The sequence below is a fragment of the Carassius gibelio genome, chromosome A3 (genome assembly GCF_023724105.1).
Source record: "Carassius gibelio isolate Cgi1373 ecotype wild population from Czech Republic chromosome A3, carGib1.2-hapl.c, whole genome shotgun sequence".
NCBI lineage: Eukaryota > Metazoa > Chordata > Actinopteri > Cypriniformes > Cyprinidae > Carassius > Carassius gibelio.
In genome coordinates, this window is record NC_068373.1 from 21,467,625 (window position 1) to 21,487,075 (window position 19,451).

At 36.5% G+C, this 19,451-nt stretch overlaps 1 protein-coding gene across 1 annotated transcript; it reads right to left on the reverse strand.

Annotated features, from left to right (window-relative positions):
* Positions 1–162: 162 nt before the first annotated feature.
* On the reverse strand, positions 163–17,666 carry LOC127952105 (forkhead box protein K1-like). The gene is made up of 9 exons (XM_052550395.1): positions 16,746–17,666; positions 14,152–14,349; positions 8,995–9,151; positions 8,764–8,910; positions 8,494–8,687; positions 6,325–6,491; positions 5,125–5,382; positions 4,831–5,013; positions 163–3,658 (listed from the first exon to the last, which is right to left on the reverse strand). Exons 1-9 carry the CDS (start codon positions 17,150–17,152, stop codon positions 3,453–3,455), a joined length of 1,917 nt encoding a protein of 638 aa, XP_052406355.1. The 5' UTR covers positions 17,153–17,666; the 3' UTR covers positions 163–3,452.
* Between the last annotated feature and the right edge of the window lie 1,785 nt (positions 17,667–19,451).

Genomic DNA, 19,451 nt, shown 5'->3' on the forward strand with positions numbered 1-19,451 from the left:
CTAATGAAACCTTCTTGTAAAGTGTTCCCATTTACTTTTATATGGATTACATTGATGCTGTAAAAATCAAAGCTGTTATTAGCCAATAGCAAGGTATAAATTCATACCTACTCTTCTTATAATAAGAGATCTTCATTACATATGCAAGCAGGCTGCAGTTGAAACTTTGTAGTTCAAGCTTTTTAATAGTTTGCTGTTAACAATCCAGCATATTCATGAGTTCTGCTCAGGCAAAGACAGGACAGAGTTGCACAGTTTTGGTGCACAGGTTTATAAAGAGTGTTAATGCAATACAATGTGGAGGCAAATAGTGAAAAATTGAGCAAGGTACCCTGAATACAATAAAGACAGTAAGATTTAAATCTTTGAAAATAAATTACATGAATGATAAAAGAAAACAAAATGATGGTGAAGGGGCAGACATTCGAAGCAATGCTTAAACCTTCATCCACGTGGAATCAAAACAGAAAATGCCATCATCACCGATTCATTTAAAAGATTAGCCAGTGAAGTATGTTTATTTGTTCCAGATACACCATTGCATAAAATGCATAGACAGAAGAAAAGTCCTCATACACTTTGTGTAGTTGAATACACATTAAAACAACAACAGACAAACCTAGAGACATTCGCAGATGCATGGCATGATCTCACTGATTTGTGGGGTGTTTTGTGTACAATGCAAACAGATTATATCTTTTAACTAGAATCAAAAGAGGGGAAAAAACCCTACATCAGTTTAAATTAGAAATGTTTAGTGTATAAACACTTGCATATGCTAATATGCACAACACAAGAAGCACAAAAAGAAAAAAAATCTTTGAATCTTTGTGATAAAAATACTCCATGGTTATATATGCGTACAGACACTGTGACAGATTGTGAAAAATACAATTATGAAAAAAACATTTAGGCAGTGACAGCTAATTCTGTACGATAAGTGTGTTAACAATGACAATGTTTGTTTCTGTATTCTACTGGTTACTCCATTATGATCTAACAGGAGAGAGAGCGAGAGAGAGAGAGAGAGAGAGAAAAAGCGTGTACATATGTATTGGTTTCATTCGTCAGGCAAATCAAATTTTGTTCTTGATTTTGAAATAAAAATATACTTCAAATGGAATAGTGTTTCTCTCATTAATTGAAGCTCATGTGAATACATGAATCAAAGAGCCATACCCAATCAGACTAATTAAGATCAATCTTTACGTTTCTGCACTGATATCTGCATCGCTTGAATCCAGATGTTCTTTCAAAGCTTTCAAAGGAACAATTGAATCAAAAATTAACAATTTGGTAAAATGTACTCACCCTCAGGCCATCCATGATTTCTTCTCGGTTTGTTTCTTCATCTGAACAGATTTTGAGGAATGTAGCATTACATCACTTGCTGACTTTCTCTGAGGAAAGCCATATAATCGACAGAGGACTGAAGTTAAAAGTGTCTCAATGAATTTGTTTTTTTACAAACACACAGCTTTTCACAAGTCATTAATTGATGGTTTGTAGTCTTGTGCATTGCTGTGATGTTTATATCTGCTTAAAAAACATTTTTCTTTAACTGCTTAGGCTTTCATTCTGATGACACCCAGGTTCCTGGCTACAGAGGAACCATTGCTGAGCAAGCGATGTAATGCTAAATTTCTCCAAATCTGTTCAATTGAAGAAACAAACAACAAAAAAATCTACATCTTGGATGGCCTGAGAGTTTGTACATTTTCATTTTTGCCTGAACTGTTCCTTTAAATCCACCAAAAGACTTTCCTGTTTACTGAGCTATAAGAAGTTCTCAATCAATAAAAGCTTGCAAATGGTGCAAAACCTCACTGGTCAAAAAAGAACAAAGATCTTGATTTAATTACCTGTGCACATTTATCATATTGCTCAGTCAATTCCAGTCACAATATGATTAATCACCTCAAGTTTCTAGACATTATAACACTTTTTTTTTTCTTCATAAAAGATGTGTTCATTTAAACCTGCAAATTAACTTCTTAGTAGGTAAGTTTGATGTGGTTTATCTTTAAGTAGTAGATCACAATGATTGTTATTTTATTTAGTCCTGAAAGAAGTGGAGCACTAAGGCACTAATGATGAGGATATGTATTTGGTCTGTTAATATTTCGATTTCTATCACAAAAGGAACACTGTACGGCTGTCACTGTTCAACTACACTAGCATACAAAGAAGCTATCGGTAGCTCACGGAAAGCTACTTCACTATAACCTGCAACTTACAAAGCGGTTACTGAACTGAATCCTGTTAGTGATTGTCTTGAAAACACATTTGAATCATTCTAACAATATATATTTACTCTTCTCTTAGTAAAACTAGAAAGTCTCATTAAAAGGCTTATCACTGAGAGATACGTTTCTTGAAAATACTGAACATTCATTTAGTGGCTTCTGTGATCAAGTGCTCACAGAAAGTCAGTGAAGAAACAATCAATATGAACAGTTACATTCCTAGGTCTGGAAAAGTATTTGGTTGACATCAGCAACGTATCATGCGCTTGCATTCATCCGTTGATGTTGCGCAAGATATTTAGGGAGCAGAATTGCTAATCGGGATGGACTGAGCTACACGAAACATCAAAAATGTATCCACATACAAATTCTAATGGTTTAGTATATTGTTTAGGTCAAAAGTGGGTGTCAGGAGGCAAAACAAATGGGTCGTACATTCATTGAGTGCTTTTCAATTTTTGCGCTAAACATAAACCAATCATGAAATTAGATTTCTTCTAGACATTTCTCTTTGTATTAAGCAAGAAAGGTAAGAATCCTCCACAGAAAAATGTACTGTACACTTTAATAATAAAGGTTAAAGGACTCCAGCTAGAAAAGGCCTCTGTTATATCTATTCATTTCTGCTTTGAGTTGTAACAATCTTATTTCATCTTATAAAGACAGCCTTTTTTCTTTTAAACAGAGAGATAAATAAATCCTCACAAAGGCTGCACAGGTAACTGCAGGGACGCACAGCTTCCCGTGACCCTTCTTATATACTGCTTCATTTCAGAGACACTCTCGGCCTCAGACTGTAATAGCTGCATAGGTATTGGTCCCACCCCATCCCGAAAAAAGAAGAACTCTCTCTCAGCTGTACCTTGTGAGGAACTACCTGGGCACACGTGCCTAGCTGGTGTCTTTAAGCACGTGTACCACTCTTCAGACCTCTTTCAAACATTCTTACAAGATTAAAAACCCCTACAAAATTAAAACTGTGTGAGCATTGAATTTTAATGCTGCTCAATGGATTTACCCTCATGAAACAACAACCTTTTCTTACAAAGACATTCGAACAGTTACCCTTGTCGGGAGTTTACAAAACTTTAAAGTTCTTGTTTTAAAGAAAACCAAACACGTTTCCCTCAACATGTTTAACGACATTGCGAGATGTGCTTTAAAGATCGGTCGTCGGCTCACTCGCTCGCTCGCTCACTCACTCGTTCATTTGCTGGCCTCTTGGTTCATTGCAACAATTACAGGCTGAGGGACGGGAGCGACACTGTCCTCCTCCATTTTGGGCCGCTTGGGCTCAGGCTCGGGCTCGTCGATGCTGGATTCGTTGGTCTTCACGCCGGAGGGCCTGTTGACCAGCACAGGTGGGGATGTTGAAGCCTGCGCAGCCAAGATCTGAAGAGGATTGGTAAGAGCTGACGACACAAAGAAAATGGTAACAGCTCAATGACTGGAAACAGAAAAATGTAGTCTAGTTTAAAACAAATGTACACTTTGTTTTCATGCTGGCTTTGTGTTCATAATTTCCAATATATAAATAAAATGTATAATAAAAAAAAGATAAAAGTAATAATCATTCATCAATATCAGTATTTATTCATTATTTTTTAATGCCATTTCAGAATCAGAACATGAGTATATAACAAAATCATGCTATTAACAAAAAAAAAAACCAAACATACAAGACATTTAAAATTATACAATGCATCCAGGTGTTACTTTTAAAATACATCAGTTAAACATCTTTAGTAGAAACCGTATAGTCCACAGGAATAGGTTTAACAGTCAGGAACTACATTATATTTACAACCTGACCTAATCTTGCCTTGTCATAAAAAGGTCAAAATTATCTGATATTTTAAAAGATTTACTGACACAGAAACACAGTCCTGAGGGTCTGCAGGAATCCTATAATATTAAGTTGTAGTTTTGGTAACTATCACACAGAAACACAGTCCTGAGGGTCTGCAGGAATCCTATAATATTAAGTTGTAGTTTTGGTAACTATCATGTACATCATGACCATTTTTTCACTGATAAACTGTTTTTTTTTTCCTCTTATATTTTTACATTTTATTTTTCTTCAAATTTTCTTTTGTTATGTTTCCATTTTCATTTATTTATAATGTAAAGTAATTTAGCTGTGTGTTTTCCTTAGCTTTAGTTTATTTAGTGTTATTTTAGTATCACTGATAAACTGTTATAGGTTATTTCATATTTTGATTTTATTTTTATATTTTTAGTTTTCATTTTAGGTCTATTTAAATTGATAGTAAATAAATTTTGTGTTTTATTTAGTTTTATTTGATTTGGTGTTATTTATGTATCATTGATAAGCTGTAACTATTTGAAAAACAAACTTTTTTAAAGAATGTCAAAACATTTAAAAAAATTTACAAAACGAATTAAACTCATGATGGAAAGGTTGTATCAATTCATTGCATGCATGAATTGCATTTCTACGTATTTTACAGTAAATTAATAGATCTAGACAAAAAAAAAAAAAGTATGTTACATTTAAAGTAAAAAAAAAAAATCATGCACTGTAAATTTCACATTTACTGGCTTCAGAACAATGCACACGTACCATAAGCACTGGTCACAGGAAGAGCATGTTTACCATTCTGAGCAATAGTCTGCACAGGAAGCTGGTGAATGGCGCTCTGCTGGACAACAGTGTAGCTCTGCTGCCCTCTATTGATCGAGCTTATGTGACTCCCTACAGCCTGAATCACTCTACTGCCAACCACAGGCATCTCCTCCACTGCACCTAGACAGACCATAGAAAGACTGTTAAAGACTGTTCATAGAGAGTGAACATTTTAACAACTTGACATCCATGTAGAGTTTGCAATAAAAAAGAAGAAATGGGTAGTTGTACCTCTCTGATCTCCATGTCCCTCTCCAGAGCCTGAAGAGGTGGTGTTAGCCAGGATGTAGCCATTGGGGGAGCTGGTTGAGGTGGTCAATACACGGACCATGGTGACAGCTGGCGCCTGCTGCACCACATGGATGGCCTGACCAGAGGCCTGGGAGGAGCTAATGATGGAGGCAGGCATGTAAGCCACAGGCTTGGGCATCGCGGCTGAGGACTGAGGAGGCACAGCCATGATTACAGGCTGAGCGCTCACTGGAGAGCCTGAGAGACGAGAGGAGTCCCAGGAAATATATTTAGGCTTGAGAAGTCACTCTGAACTAGTAGCTTGCTAAGATAGCATAGATATAAAAAGTAGTTAGCGACATTACAAGTTATAACAAAAAAAACTAAAAACAAACAAACAAAAATGAACCCAAATGAAAAAACCAAACCAAACAAAATACAAAACTAGACCATAAAAAATCAAACCGAAAACAAAAAAACTAAACAGGCATAAAACAATGAGGTTCAATTACATAAATATACCAAAATAAATAAATACTAAGATAAAAAAATTAAGAAATATATAATACAGTGCTACACATTTTTGCTACAAATAAGATGGAACAAAATGCCATCCAGGAACTTCTGGGAAAACTTTTGGAAAAAGTGATGACTATTGAAACTAACCAAATGAAGTGATTCAACGAGCTTGTAAGGTTGTGTGTGTGTGTGTCATACAATATGACATTTTCAATTAATAACTTATAATTAGTAACAGATTTTTCAGTTCTTAACCAGATACAAACAGTACATTCACGGTAAGCCATATACATACATACATACATATATAGCAAATCACATCTGCTTAATTGTCAAATGCTATATTATTGCCCAATTACACATTAATATTTGATATATAGTATATCCTACTTTACATGCATACATACAGCATACTCATGTAAAGTAATATATAGTGTATAGCAAATCTCAGCTTTGTGACTGTTTATATCAGTCACATAATATAAAGTTAGCTTAGTAGGGCGATATGTAATAGTGTATAAAGCAAATCACAACTGGATTATTTATGTCCTCACAAAATGTGAACAACAGCTGAAAAGCTACTATACTGAAAAAAAAAAAATGTAGGCAAGTTAGTATTGTTTCTGTTTGGAGACTTTATATCAGTCGGTACTGCTGTGTTATGAAAGGAAACACGCTCACCTGGTGCACTCTGGGAGTATCGGTACTCGGGCACAGAAGCAAGCTTAGAACCAAAGTCATGCTCATGAGACACTGGTGATCCTTCGCGTGACAGACACTCGGGGGTCTGGAGGCCGCTCGAGTGTGGAGAGAGGAGGCCGGAGTGGGTGGGAGATGCTGGAGCGCTCCTGAAACCAACAGAATGATCGGTCAGTCACACGCAACTGACATCCTGCCACACAGAAACTCTCAAACACACGGTGAATGCTACACATACTTGTTCAGATGTTCCTCGCCAAGCAGGGTCAAAGTGGGACAATTTGAATGGAAACATTTTCCACTGTTAAACTTTTAACAACTTTAAGAAATAAGTGTGAATTGTTTGAGGGAGAAGCTTTCAAAACACTGCTCTTTTTGTGTGAGTTTGGGGTGACACTAGAAAATAATGGGTTGGTGCCAACATGGGTGCAGAAATGGGACACTTTGCTTTTACAAAAATAAATGGCCTTTAAATAGATGGCACCTCATTAGCCAAACTCAATTTTAGATGGGGGTGTCTTACATTAAAGGTGCAATAGGTGATTGTCTTCAGAATTTTTTTTTGTTATACTGGTTGAAGGTCTCTTCATATCCTGATAGCAATCATTAATCAGTGCTAATCAGGCTAATGTTAGCATTTCCCAAGATCTCCTAATTGCACCTTTAACTGTCATGACATTACATTACTATGATAACATGAAAACGTAAAAATACTAAACTACTACTTATAATTTTGTTTTATTTATTAACATATGCCTTGTAATAATAATGTAATGTTATGTATTAACTAATGTTAATCACTACCATTTGAAATGTTAAACTTTGCATAATTGTATCACAATGTTAATAATAGATATATAGAAAAACATTAAGCAGGACAGCAGTGTTTAATTTTGCGTTATTTTATATTATTATTGGGATTCTTTTGGTGAATAAAAAGTTCAAAAGAAGAAGAAAAAAAATCTTTTGTAACATTTTTGTAAAACTGTCTTTACTGTCACTTTTTGCCAATTTAAAGTGTCTTTGTTGAAAATGATAAATTGTTTAACACTGTTTAACATTAACATTAAATTAATTATTAATCTGTGAATTGTGGCGAGTGGGGCGGGGCCGAGAGGTGTGGGAACGAGGAGTGAGGCCAGGTGTCGTGATTGAAGATGAGCTGCACCTGCGCCCCACCGCCAGTATCGAGTCCCACGTAGGAGATGGAAGGATAAAACTGGAGCGACTTTAGTGAAGGATGAGAGAGGACGAGGCCTTGGACATTATTTTATGTTTTGGTTTTTATTTTGAGCGCACCAGTCATCCGTGAGGGGCTGGTGTGCTGTTTTGTATTTATTTTGTGATTATTAAAATGTCTTTTGATTGTGCGCCGGTTCCCGCCTCCTTCTTCCCGATGAGTATGGAGTTTATATCGTTACATGAATGTCTTGCAGGATGCTATCAGCCTGTCCCCTGGTCAAATGGTACCTCCTACTGAAATACTAATACACTGCCATTTTCAATGTTATATTAGGTCTAGTGGATGAAACGATGACGATAATTATCGTAAATTAATGTTACTAGATAAAATAATAACAAGAGTTGGATAAATGTCAATGTGCTATAAGCAGAATGAAACGGCGTGGCTCATTTGAACCTCACCACACGGAGCATTTCTCTGCTCGGCTCAAAGTTCAAGCAGCAGCGCAGCGGGAGCTCACTAGAACAGATGAGTTTACTCGCTGATGTTCTCAGTCACACGACACTAAACAGTGCTGTGAGATCCAGTGTGAAGCACTCCAATTCATTGACAAACCCAAATGACTCGTGATTTAAACTAGTTTAGAGCCAGATGAAACAGTGCTGACAAACAGCAGAAACACTGCGCGCAACAAGACAGTCAGAAGCATTTCAATCTACAAATCGCCATGGATTTGTTTAAAGGCAGAGAGCACAAGGATGGGTGTGATTTATGCTGCTTAAATGAAACGGATCAAATACAAAGAGGTGGCAGACTTACTTTGTTCTGCCCAGTGAAGAAACAGACAGAAGGGGAATAAAAAGGGAAACAGAATAGGCTAAGCAGGCTTCTATTACATCAGACAGTGTGAGTGTTTTAAGGGGACGGTGGGTGCATGCAAAGTAAAAGTGGGGGTTTAATCATCTCACCTCGAAGACAGCGGGCCAAAGGGTGTACGGAAGCAGGACACTCCTCTCTGCCGGCGCTTTCTAAAGGCCTGTTCCACCAACTTGGACTCCGATGAGGGGTCCACACGCCAGAACGAACCTTTGCCTGGCTCTTCCTGTGAGCGCGGCACTTTAATAAAGTAGCGGTTCAGAGACAGGTTGTGTCTAATGGAGTTCTGGAGCAAAATGAGAACCAAATTAGCACAGAAACATGACAAACGAACAAATTTCAATTTTCGCAAATAAACTGACCTGCCAGCCTTTGTCGGCTGTCCTGTAGTAGGGATAATGCTTGGTGATGTGAGCGTAGATGCCACTTAGTGTTAGCTGTCTGTCCGGTGCTGACGAGATGGCCTGAACTATCAGCTGAGCGTATGAGTATGGAGGTTTGGACTCATCCTGAAGGAATAGCGGACTGTGAATCTTGTGAACAAACATACTGATATCGACACTGACATGCATGAGGATGCTGGAGGTTCTTACCTTAGGACTGTCTCCTCCTGTGGCTTCAGAGTGCTGTTCTGACACAGCTTTGGCTGCGTACTCTGCTGCCAGCTGGAGATCTGAGGTGATGTTGTGCCCGTAACGATATCCCGAGGAACCTGCACCCCGAGGGCTCGCTGGGCAGGAATTGGGAACGCTGGGTGGAGAAAAGATGAGCAGAAAGGTGTATAGAGGTCATCATCTATAACAGTCCAAGAAGATCAGAGATTAAAGGAACATGCCTGATTATTATTATTATTATATTCCAGTTCAATGTTAATGTCTAAAAGGAATTCGTTAGTGCTCACGAAGGCTGCATTTAATTGATAAAAAAAACAAACAAACTGTAAAACAGTACTATTTAATAGTTGACCGATATATCGCCAAGGCCGATATATCGGCCGATATTTAGGATTTTTCAAATATTGCACTGGTCGATACGTTTTTTGCGTTACCGATGTGTTTGAGGTGGGACTTTCATTTTGACGGTACACCTGAGCGCACTTAGCTCACATTCTTTGCTGTCGTCGTTAACTGTTCTGTCTACAGATACAAGTGTGTCTAATAATCAGATAGAACAGTTAACCAAAGGAATTAATGTATACAAAAAGTATTATAACGATTGACTTTATATTATTAGTAATAAAAAGGCAAACATTCTAATACTTTCTAATTTGCCGTCAACATTAAGCAAATACTCATTTATATAATTTAAATAAATCTTTTGATGCTGTGGTTTATGCATTTGCCCACTGTCATATTCATGTCATTTTCTCTATGTGCTGTATGTAAAATGAGGATTACCTTGGCTTTATTTGAAAAATATGATTCCCAGTGCACGCAAACTTCCCATAAAACTTCCTTTTTAATTATATTTTTATTAAATATGTATTTATTTATTTTTGAAAAATACTTTGTCATCTAAAGTAGAAGTATGTTTATTTTACACATTTATTTTTTAATCCATTGTCAAATGATTTCAAATGTCTTAAATATATTTAAAAAACTAATATTATTATTATATTGGCTATATCCGCTTACCATATAATTATTTTGGTGAAAAAAGAGACACATTTTTTTCGGGATCCTTTGATGAACAGAAAGTTCCAAAGAGCAGCATTTGAAATATAAATATTTTGTACCCTTTTTTTGGAAAACTAAACATCCAATATCGACCAATAAATAGTCAATATTAATAAGAAAAAACTTAATGTTACAATTTTACTCTGAATCTCTAGATAAAGCACTGTTTGCATAAAATACTACCACACAACCAGAACAACCACATCCATCTAGAACAGTCATCCCATTCAACACTTTACAGCTTAAGTTACTTTTTGGTGCAAAAATCTATACTTAAAGTTACTGCTTTTTAACCCTCCGACTTGCTTGCCTTCTAGCCCCAATTTTAAATGTAGTTTAAGTGAAGTTTTGTCAGTATAAACATGTTTCCCGTTTGTTTTTACACAGAGGGTCATGTTATATTGACTGCCTGTGGTAATGTTGAAAATAACCCACAACATTATAACCTATATTATAACACTTGTTATGCACCTGACATAAAAAACAATGTGCCTGTAGGTGGCCCTGTGCCCAATAAACTCAACCGTTCAGGTAAACAAACAAAATAATAACTAAGCCATTAGCCGCAGGGTTTTCCGAAATGTAACGATAATAACTATTATTTAGACTGATAGTGACAGAAATGCATCCTGAGCCAAGCTATTTTAAGGCTGCTGTTTATTGTCAACAGTTCAGTAAGTCTCCCGTAACACAGACACACCCCACCATTCCTTCACTCGCTCGGTTATTTTTTTTTACCACTGGCTTTCTGACAGCAGGGTACAACAGAGCGCTCAGATAAGGATGTTGTACTGCAGGCTCCATTGTGTTGTGCGGGCAGAGACAAACAGGTCTCTCTGAGCGGCCGGGGGAAGGCAATTGTGTGCATGAGGGCACAGCAGGCAGGGTGCATTGGGTTGAAGTCCAGTCCTGAGGCAGCATTTTCACAAGAGCTGGACCGTATTACAAAAACAACTTAAGGACAAGCAAAAAAATACAGCTTGAAACTTCTGTACTAAAACTGAAACTTCTATACTAAATGTGCATCAAGTTTATGTAAGACTAAATAAAATAATTTAAAAGCAAAATATATGTCCAAGAAATTTCGATTGGGAGTTTATATCACAAAATGGAACCAATCCCAAAGGATCCTAATGGGACCAAAGTCAAATCAAAGAACCCAGATTTTACATTAGGCGTCAAATGATGTTCCAACAGAGTATGGCACAAAAGTGAACAAAAATAATCCAATAATTTAATTACATTTTATACTATTAAATAAAATATATGATATATAAATATGATATTTTTTACACATTCAGGATTATATTTATATATACTGTCCAAAAGCCTTTTAGAAATGACCAGTTTACTAGATTTAGATTTACTAGACTAGATGTGATGAACTCATTCAAACCTGTTTTGGGTCAACAAATATGCATAACGCATTGCATTTATATTAAAAAGCAATAACATACAGCCACTTTCAGTGCTCATCAAGTTCAAAACATAACGTGTTATAAACAGTGAAGGTTAGTGAAACACAGCCACGTGATTCCAAAGGGTCATGTGCAGTAATGATTTACCGAAGACAACTATTTAACCAACTGATCATTAACATTAATTCATTAATTCACCCCAAATTCAACCCAACATCTAGTTTTATTGGTAACACTTAACAACAAGGTTAAAACAGTTGACATGATCTAATATGTTATGCAATTATGAACTAAGAATATATAATATAATATATAATAACTCCCCAGGTCCAATGCCTCTCCGATAAGACATTTTATTTACTTAGGGGGCGCTGTTGGCCTACTTGTAATAAAATGAAAATGATATACACAAGTTTTCAAATGGATTATGAAAACTTAAATATAAAAAGCTCTAAATTATTGTCAGACTTGCATTTTTTTTTTTTTAACACATTTTCAATGTTCAAATAAAATGTTAATGTTACCGCTGCATCTGTCTGGAAAACAAACAAAAGCAGTGATTGATTTATAGTTGATTCACAGTTATTTTCAAAGCTTTCATATAGAAGAACTTTGTTGTTTTTTATTTAATTCTAATGAGCAAGTTTTTATTAAAACGAACCAAAACAAAAAATAATTTGTTTATAATCTCTGCACGGGAAAGACTTTCCAAACAAAAGAAAATATATCGGTATTGGCATCGGCAAAAATCAGTTGAAAATAAATCTGCATATCGGATATCGGCAATTGTGCATCTCTAAAATCAGCATATAAGAATGATATCTGAAGGATATTGTGACACTGTCTGACTGGAGTGATGACATTACATGAATAATTTACATTATTAAAAAAAAAGTCATTTTAAATTATAATATTACACAACATTAATGTCTGTACTGATATTTTTTATCAAAAACAAATGCAGCCTTGTTGAGCACAAGATAAATGATTAACCTGTTAACTGTCACTCACGTTTTTGAAGATAGACTTGTGCATGATGTGCATGATACAAACCTAAATTTTTATAATTCATGACTGAAAACATTTTGTAACATGATTTTGATGTGCCATTTACATGGTAATGCAATGTCTGATTTTAAAATGGGTTTTAAAGGATGAATTTTGAGATTTTATGTTTTCAAGTGATAAATAACTTCTGATGATTTCTAAAATGTGATAGAGAAAAAGGCAACGAGGAAGTCTTTTTTTTAAACAAAGGACAAAGCTCCTTTTGTAATGTAGATTTCTGAGGGTGCACTCTTGTCATAAATTAATCTATTACTTTTCCTACATAATTTTTAACAAAAAATATTGGTATAACATATTTGGGAGTCTTAGACCTTTCCAACGATGTATAGTTTATCAAGATTAGATTAAATTTGATTGTAATATAGTATAGTCAAGGTAGGCGTCCCATATACGGGACGGGGTGACATGTAACAGGTTAAAACTTGTTTTAGACACCAAACCTTTAGATGATAGTGAACAATATATATTAACAATCCTTAATGTATTAGTAACAAACATCAATTAACAATGAAGAGAAAAAGGTAGCTCAATGTTAGTTTATAATATGTATGCATAACTGATGTCAACCTCATTGTCAAGTGTTATCCAACATCAAAATTTTACTATTCTATTAATTAAAAAACAAACAAACAAACAAAAAAACCTGCACAAGGAAAACAGACAGTGGGGTCAAATATGCGCAAAGGAGAAGCTGATATTGCAGGTTGTACTGTACATGGCAGTTTTTCAAGTAGCTCCATGTGTGGGGAATTCAAAGGTTTACGCACATCTGCTGCTTGTGCAGAAGGCTGAAAATCTGGGAAATGTCCCTAATCTATCACTCCACGCTGAGTGTATCCTACAAGAGAAAAATATTACAGTAGAAGTGCAGCTCAGCCGTCGAGAACTAGTTCCAACGCTTGTAGAGCTGAATAGAAGGAAATACTCCCCCCTCCAGTAAGTGAAGAGGAATCAGGAAGGACAGAAAGCATGTGTCTGTTTGTGTTGGGTGTAGAAACAGTCCAAGAAGTGGGATGAAGGGGGTGTTTGGAGGCCTCAGAGAGAGGAAACTATCTGTGGCTCAAAACAACAAACCACAACACTTTCCGACTGACCAATCAGAGCGCTCCAAGCTCAGCACATGCCATATATGGTATGTGCACACAGCATGCTCACTGTAAGAGCCACACGTGGTGCAGAAGAGCAGAGAGGCCACCAGGGGCAGGCTTTTCCCACCACTTTTGCATCTGACTACATTTACAGTGAAGCCTGATAGCTTTAAACACACATCAAAATCAAGCCTTTGCATTCAAATTCTGCTGCTGCAGCATTAACTTTAGAAATGCATTCAAATCTGACTTTTGCTTAAACTACAGACAAAACAATAAGAATCTTTATTATTAATATTTTCTATACTGCAGCTTTGCACATCAAATACAATATTGCACTGCAGGTTTTTGCTTTTTTTTTTTTCCTAAACCCAAAAAACTGAGTTTGCATTTTACTAACAATACGACAACAAAATCTACTTTCAAAAAGATCTGCAAAAGAACTAGTTCTCTGATGAAACTTTTTTTTCTGTGCGTGGTCAATTCAGATAAAGACATACCTAATAGTTCCTGTCGGTGAAGGCAGGGGACTCATCATAGTTCTGAAGTCATTTTCTGGAATGCTGATTTTCAATGGAGAGATTTGAGGGTAAAGGGGTATCACGGGGGACACAGGAGCCTCTTCCTTCTGCGTCTCCTTGTGGTACAGCGCTGTAAACTGAATCTTTACCACCGTACTGGGAAATCGAAATGTGCACCTGTAGAGAAGGATATAGACACTTTAAGGCATTCGAATATGCAGAAAGCACTTTTTGTCCACCAAATCTTGAAACCAGTAAACCCACCAACTTAAACGTAATGATCCTTGACAATACTGGCATTGATGCGTGATCATTCATGCACACTTTAGCATCATGCTATATATGACAATTAAAAAGATTTATATTATAATTTTGCTTAAAACTCACTTTAAACCACCACTGCGTGTTTGGAATAACTTCCTATTGTAATCTAATGTGTGTTTTACCAAATATTGTTATATGGTTATATGGTCAATCCCATGTTTATTAGTTTCATGTTTCATCTGTGGAAATGTTTGCCTGGGTTTTTTATGTACAGAACTGAACACGGAAGTGTAATGGACATTTTGTCACAGGTGACAGAGCGGGTTATGAATGTGTAATATGATTGACATATGAATCAGAACAGCGATCAAGGAAGAGAAAACACAGGCAGACAGCGCTGGAAGCGGCTAACGCTTATCAGTGGAAAATGAATAGAAATTATGGTTCTGTCAAAGCTATACAATTTAAAACATGTTACATTTTGTTTCTTTGTGCAGTGGCTTAGGAGATCAGTCTTTGAGTCTGTAAAAATGGTAACAATCTGAAATAATAAAGCCAAATTTATGGACAAAATGTGAATTTGAGTAAAAATGCACCCTCCCTTCCTCCCCTTTTTCTGAGTTTTTGAACTGTCGGCCAGAGAGAATGATGAATTGGTGCACCGCCTCCACTGGATGTATTTACACAAGTGCTGCACAAGGAAGCCACTTTTAATGCTACAGCATACACACTGCACTGCAGTTGTTTTGAATGGTTGGCTTAGCATGCGCCCATTACGGGTTCAGTCTGTCCGTGTTTTCACAGCAGTCTGCAGGAATAGTCGCTCTAACCTCAATGACAACAAGCCCCACAGATCTAAGAGTCACAAAGAGCTGAACTCTAGCAACTACTGTTCAGAAAAACTATGCAGGGACCTTCAGTCTGATCTAGTTAACTAGTTTATCCACTTCTCAATCATTAGTGTTTACATTTAAGGCTAAAACTGTCAATGGCATGAGAACTGCTTTCATTCTGATGAACTCTACAGATTACTGAAACTGAAACCAGTTTACTTGAAAACACCTAATGAAGTAGGATCATCAACTACTCACAGATTGGTTTTCTAAAAGTGACTGTTGCTGAGATAAACATAACCATTTATACTGCTAAACGTATAAGTAGAACAACAACTAAAACATGGAAAGTAACAGGAAAAATTAAATCAAATTCCAAACCCATTAAAAACTTTTAAATAAAATAAGATCATACTCAAATGATGAAATTAAATATATTAAAAAATAATAATAATAATTCAAAGGTTTATAAGACTTTTTACTAACAACTGTAATAATTATTTACAGTTCAAAACAATCTAAACAACTAAGACTGCATGAGGATTGTGTACAAACAATGTACTACTCAAACTGTGCTGTTCGAAGTGCTTTATTATAGTATCACTAGGTTTTCCCCCTCTGTTCTTTGTCAGCAGAAGATCATAAAGCGGTTACTATTGATATGTGTCATAAATGTGGCTTGTATCTCACATCTGCCCACAAAATCATGTGGTGGATCCAGTCTCTATCGTGCACACAGTTCCTGTGGTTGCAATGTGAAACGTTTAACTTTTCATGTTTGCATTTTAACCCGTCTTGAGCGCCAGCCTCAACAAACAAAAAAACAAACACTCAGGGGTCAATAAATGTATAACATTTGGATTCACACAATTTGAACTTAGAAAATCCAGATCCACTCACGGATCCGGATCCGGGACCTAAATGGATATTGAGCCCAAAATGTAAAAAGTCTGATTGTTTACACACCCTCATGTTATCCCATTACTTTAAAGGAACACAACAACATTTAGACAGAACTGATTGGCTTGGTAAACATTTACTGGGGGGAAAACATTGTAGAATAAACCTAAGAAATAAAGTCATATAATTTTGGAACCTGAGAGTGAGGAAATGATGCCAGAATTTTAATTTTGGGTGAACTATCCCTTTAACTGATTTACTAACAATCGCATATTGATGAACACACTGTCATATTATCCTGGGCCGAAACAAGTTTGGAAATCCATTCAAAATTGCATTTCTTAAATAAATGCACAAAACTATTTGTACATCATAAACTGCAACTATCTTGAAATCGGTTTCTGACAGTTCTCGTATTCTCTCGCATGTAGTTCAGTCGGATTATGCACGCGCTGCATTAAGCACATTAATTTAATCTCTTGTATGTACAGTGCACTAGCTCTCTAAGTGAATAAGTGCTTGCCATCTGGCCACGGAAGCTAATGTAAGGCATCAAATCTCATTTTAGTAACTTACTCCCTCGGCAGGAGAAGTGGAGGGGCGCCTCTCCTCTGGAAAACGCCGTCGACAAACACACCGTTCTTGCCGAGACAGCGCAGGTAGAAATGCGGCTCCTCGAAGGTGATCTGCAGATGTCTCCTGGAAATGAAGCTCGAGTGGCCCATGTTGACATCCACGGATCCGTGCGACGAGTTCCGCCCCACGGTGACCGTCCTCTGGCGCATGGCGAACTCGAAGTCCCTGCCTTCCAGGCGAGCGAGGGCCTGCGACGGAGCGGAGAGGGACATGGATGATGTGATCCCGGTCGAAGTCGAAGAGGAGAGAGTGTACACGGGCGGGACAGAAACGGGAACCGGGCTACAAGGCGCAGATTTGAGGGCCAGTAGGGCTCTCGCTCCGGTATCATCCCCTAAATCAGCCATTTTGTTGAAAAACACCGAGGGGATTGCAAGCGCAACGGCTATGTATTGGCAGGGTTCGCTGTGTTGCTGTTGGCGGTGGTAGTCAAAACATGGAGCTGGCGCGTGGAAAACACGTCATGGATAATCGGAGCGGAGCGGGTGCGATTTGATCCCTCGTTTACCTTTCACTTATTTTGAAACAGTTAGCGGGGAATAGTGCGATATCGTGTCTATTTTGCGTAAAGTTCGTCTCAGATATTTATTTTGTATCGATTATTTTTCATAGGCCTTACTCTAAGTTATCTGGCATATGAAAGGTTAATATTGTTGCAGTTCCAGGAACCGGACGACACGTGCGTTACATGTGGCAATAAAAAAAGAAAGAAATATACTTGATGTCGAATGCACACGTGGTTACTCGCATTGTAACTAAACACACGAAGTTTTTTTTGGTCGGTATTATTTCTTGTTCGGTATGAAAAACCTTTTGAAAGGTCAAAATAAAGTGACGTGGTTTGAGCAGTGACGTCACGGCTCATCGACCATTCTGCGCTCTTTCTGTTTATAAACAGAGAAAGAACAAGGCAGAGGCAAGCCCCGGATGATGGAATCCCCGGATGATGGAGTTTCACAAGGACGAGTTGAAGTTTCATTTACCAACACAAGGTGTCAGACTTCACTATACAATATATGAATAGACAACATTAAATAAAACTGAGAAAAAACAACCTAGGAGTTCAACTGTCTGTTATTTTCCATTAAAAATGCCGAATTTAAATGATTTAAATACAAATTCGATACAATTCAGAACGATCATTCATTATTCGTTGTAATCTATAATGTAGAAAAAAACATTACTTTAAATTGTAAAGTCTTTTTCTACAGTCATGATGGAAAGCATACATTATGTAATTGCAGTGCTTGCAAGGCCTGCAGCATGTCTCATATTTCTTCATCTTTTCACACTTTTCTGCATTTCATTATGTTCCACCCATTTAATCCACATTTACTTTGTTCTTTTGATAATACCCTTTACCACCTGATGTAATGTTTTCAAAATCTTACCGTCAGTAATCACTTTAAAGTTTGCCTGCCTGGCCTTCTGGATTATTTTACCAAAAGCCTTTCTTAGTTATTTATTGTCCTTTCTTTAACCAGATAAAAACTTTCTAAGAAAAAAAAAAGAAAAAAGAAGAAGTTATTACAGAAGTGACCTGGCAAAGATGCAGCACTACTTTATCAGAAGAAAAACAACAACAACAACACAAAAAAGTATTAACAATATTCTTTTGCTTTCTTTGTCATTTTAATGTGTTTCTTTTCTGTTTTGATTGAAATCAGGCAATGGTTTGTCTTCCAATCTCAGAAAAGGATGTAATGAAAAATAATGAAAACTTTCTAGATCAAAATCAAAAATTCATCCTGTTGGGAATTGAGTCAGCAGGAAGTGGGAAGGAAAAAATGCTGCCGGATTTCCAATAAATGAAACATGTCTTGCAACAAAGGTCTTGACCTTAAAAGATTTCTAGGTACTAGGTCGAAAAAGGCATTTTAGTTTAATTCTCAGATGTCAAAGAAAGACAGGAATATTTTTAAAGACGAAGTGAGGAAAGGGGCCTTAATGTAGGATGGAATTACAGCTGGTTACATCACATTCAATGCTGAGGTCAACTTTACTGAGGCTCCAGCAGATATTACACACAGTGCCAAACTGCACATTTACTTACTCATATAACTACTCAGAATGAAATAGCCTATATTCATTTATTTGATTAATTTGGTATACAAACAATACCCCTAGAGGTGAATCTTATGCTTATTTCATTTAAAAAATAATAGTGTTAATGTAAATGTTAAAAGTACCAAGATTGAAAAGAATATTGTATACATATAATATGATTTGATAACTGTCAATTAAAAAAAGCAGTTTCTTTCTCAATATCTGTTTTTTAGTGGTGGTTTTTCCAGTGCATGGCAGCACAAATTAAGGCTGCAAGTGGTGTGAAAACAAACAATATCTTCCTGTTTAGTCTTCATTGACATCCATAATGCAGGACACTGGATTCAGTTTTATGGGCTTTTTGGGTACAATGAATGACAAAATTACCGCTTTTCATAAGAAAGTATTTCTCACAGGGGCACATTTTATGTGGTAAAATAATTCTGATGATATAATTGATCTTTCTAAATAGAAAAAAAACCTAAACTTCACGTCTGATTTACTGCTGCATGAATATACACTGCACCGACTGTATAATATACATTATTTGTTTTTGTTTTATAAAACATACTGTAAGTATAATAAATATAATAAATGTAA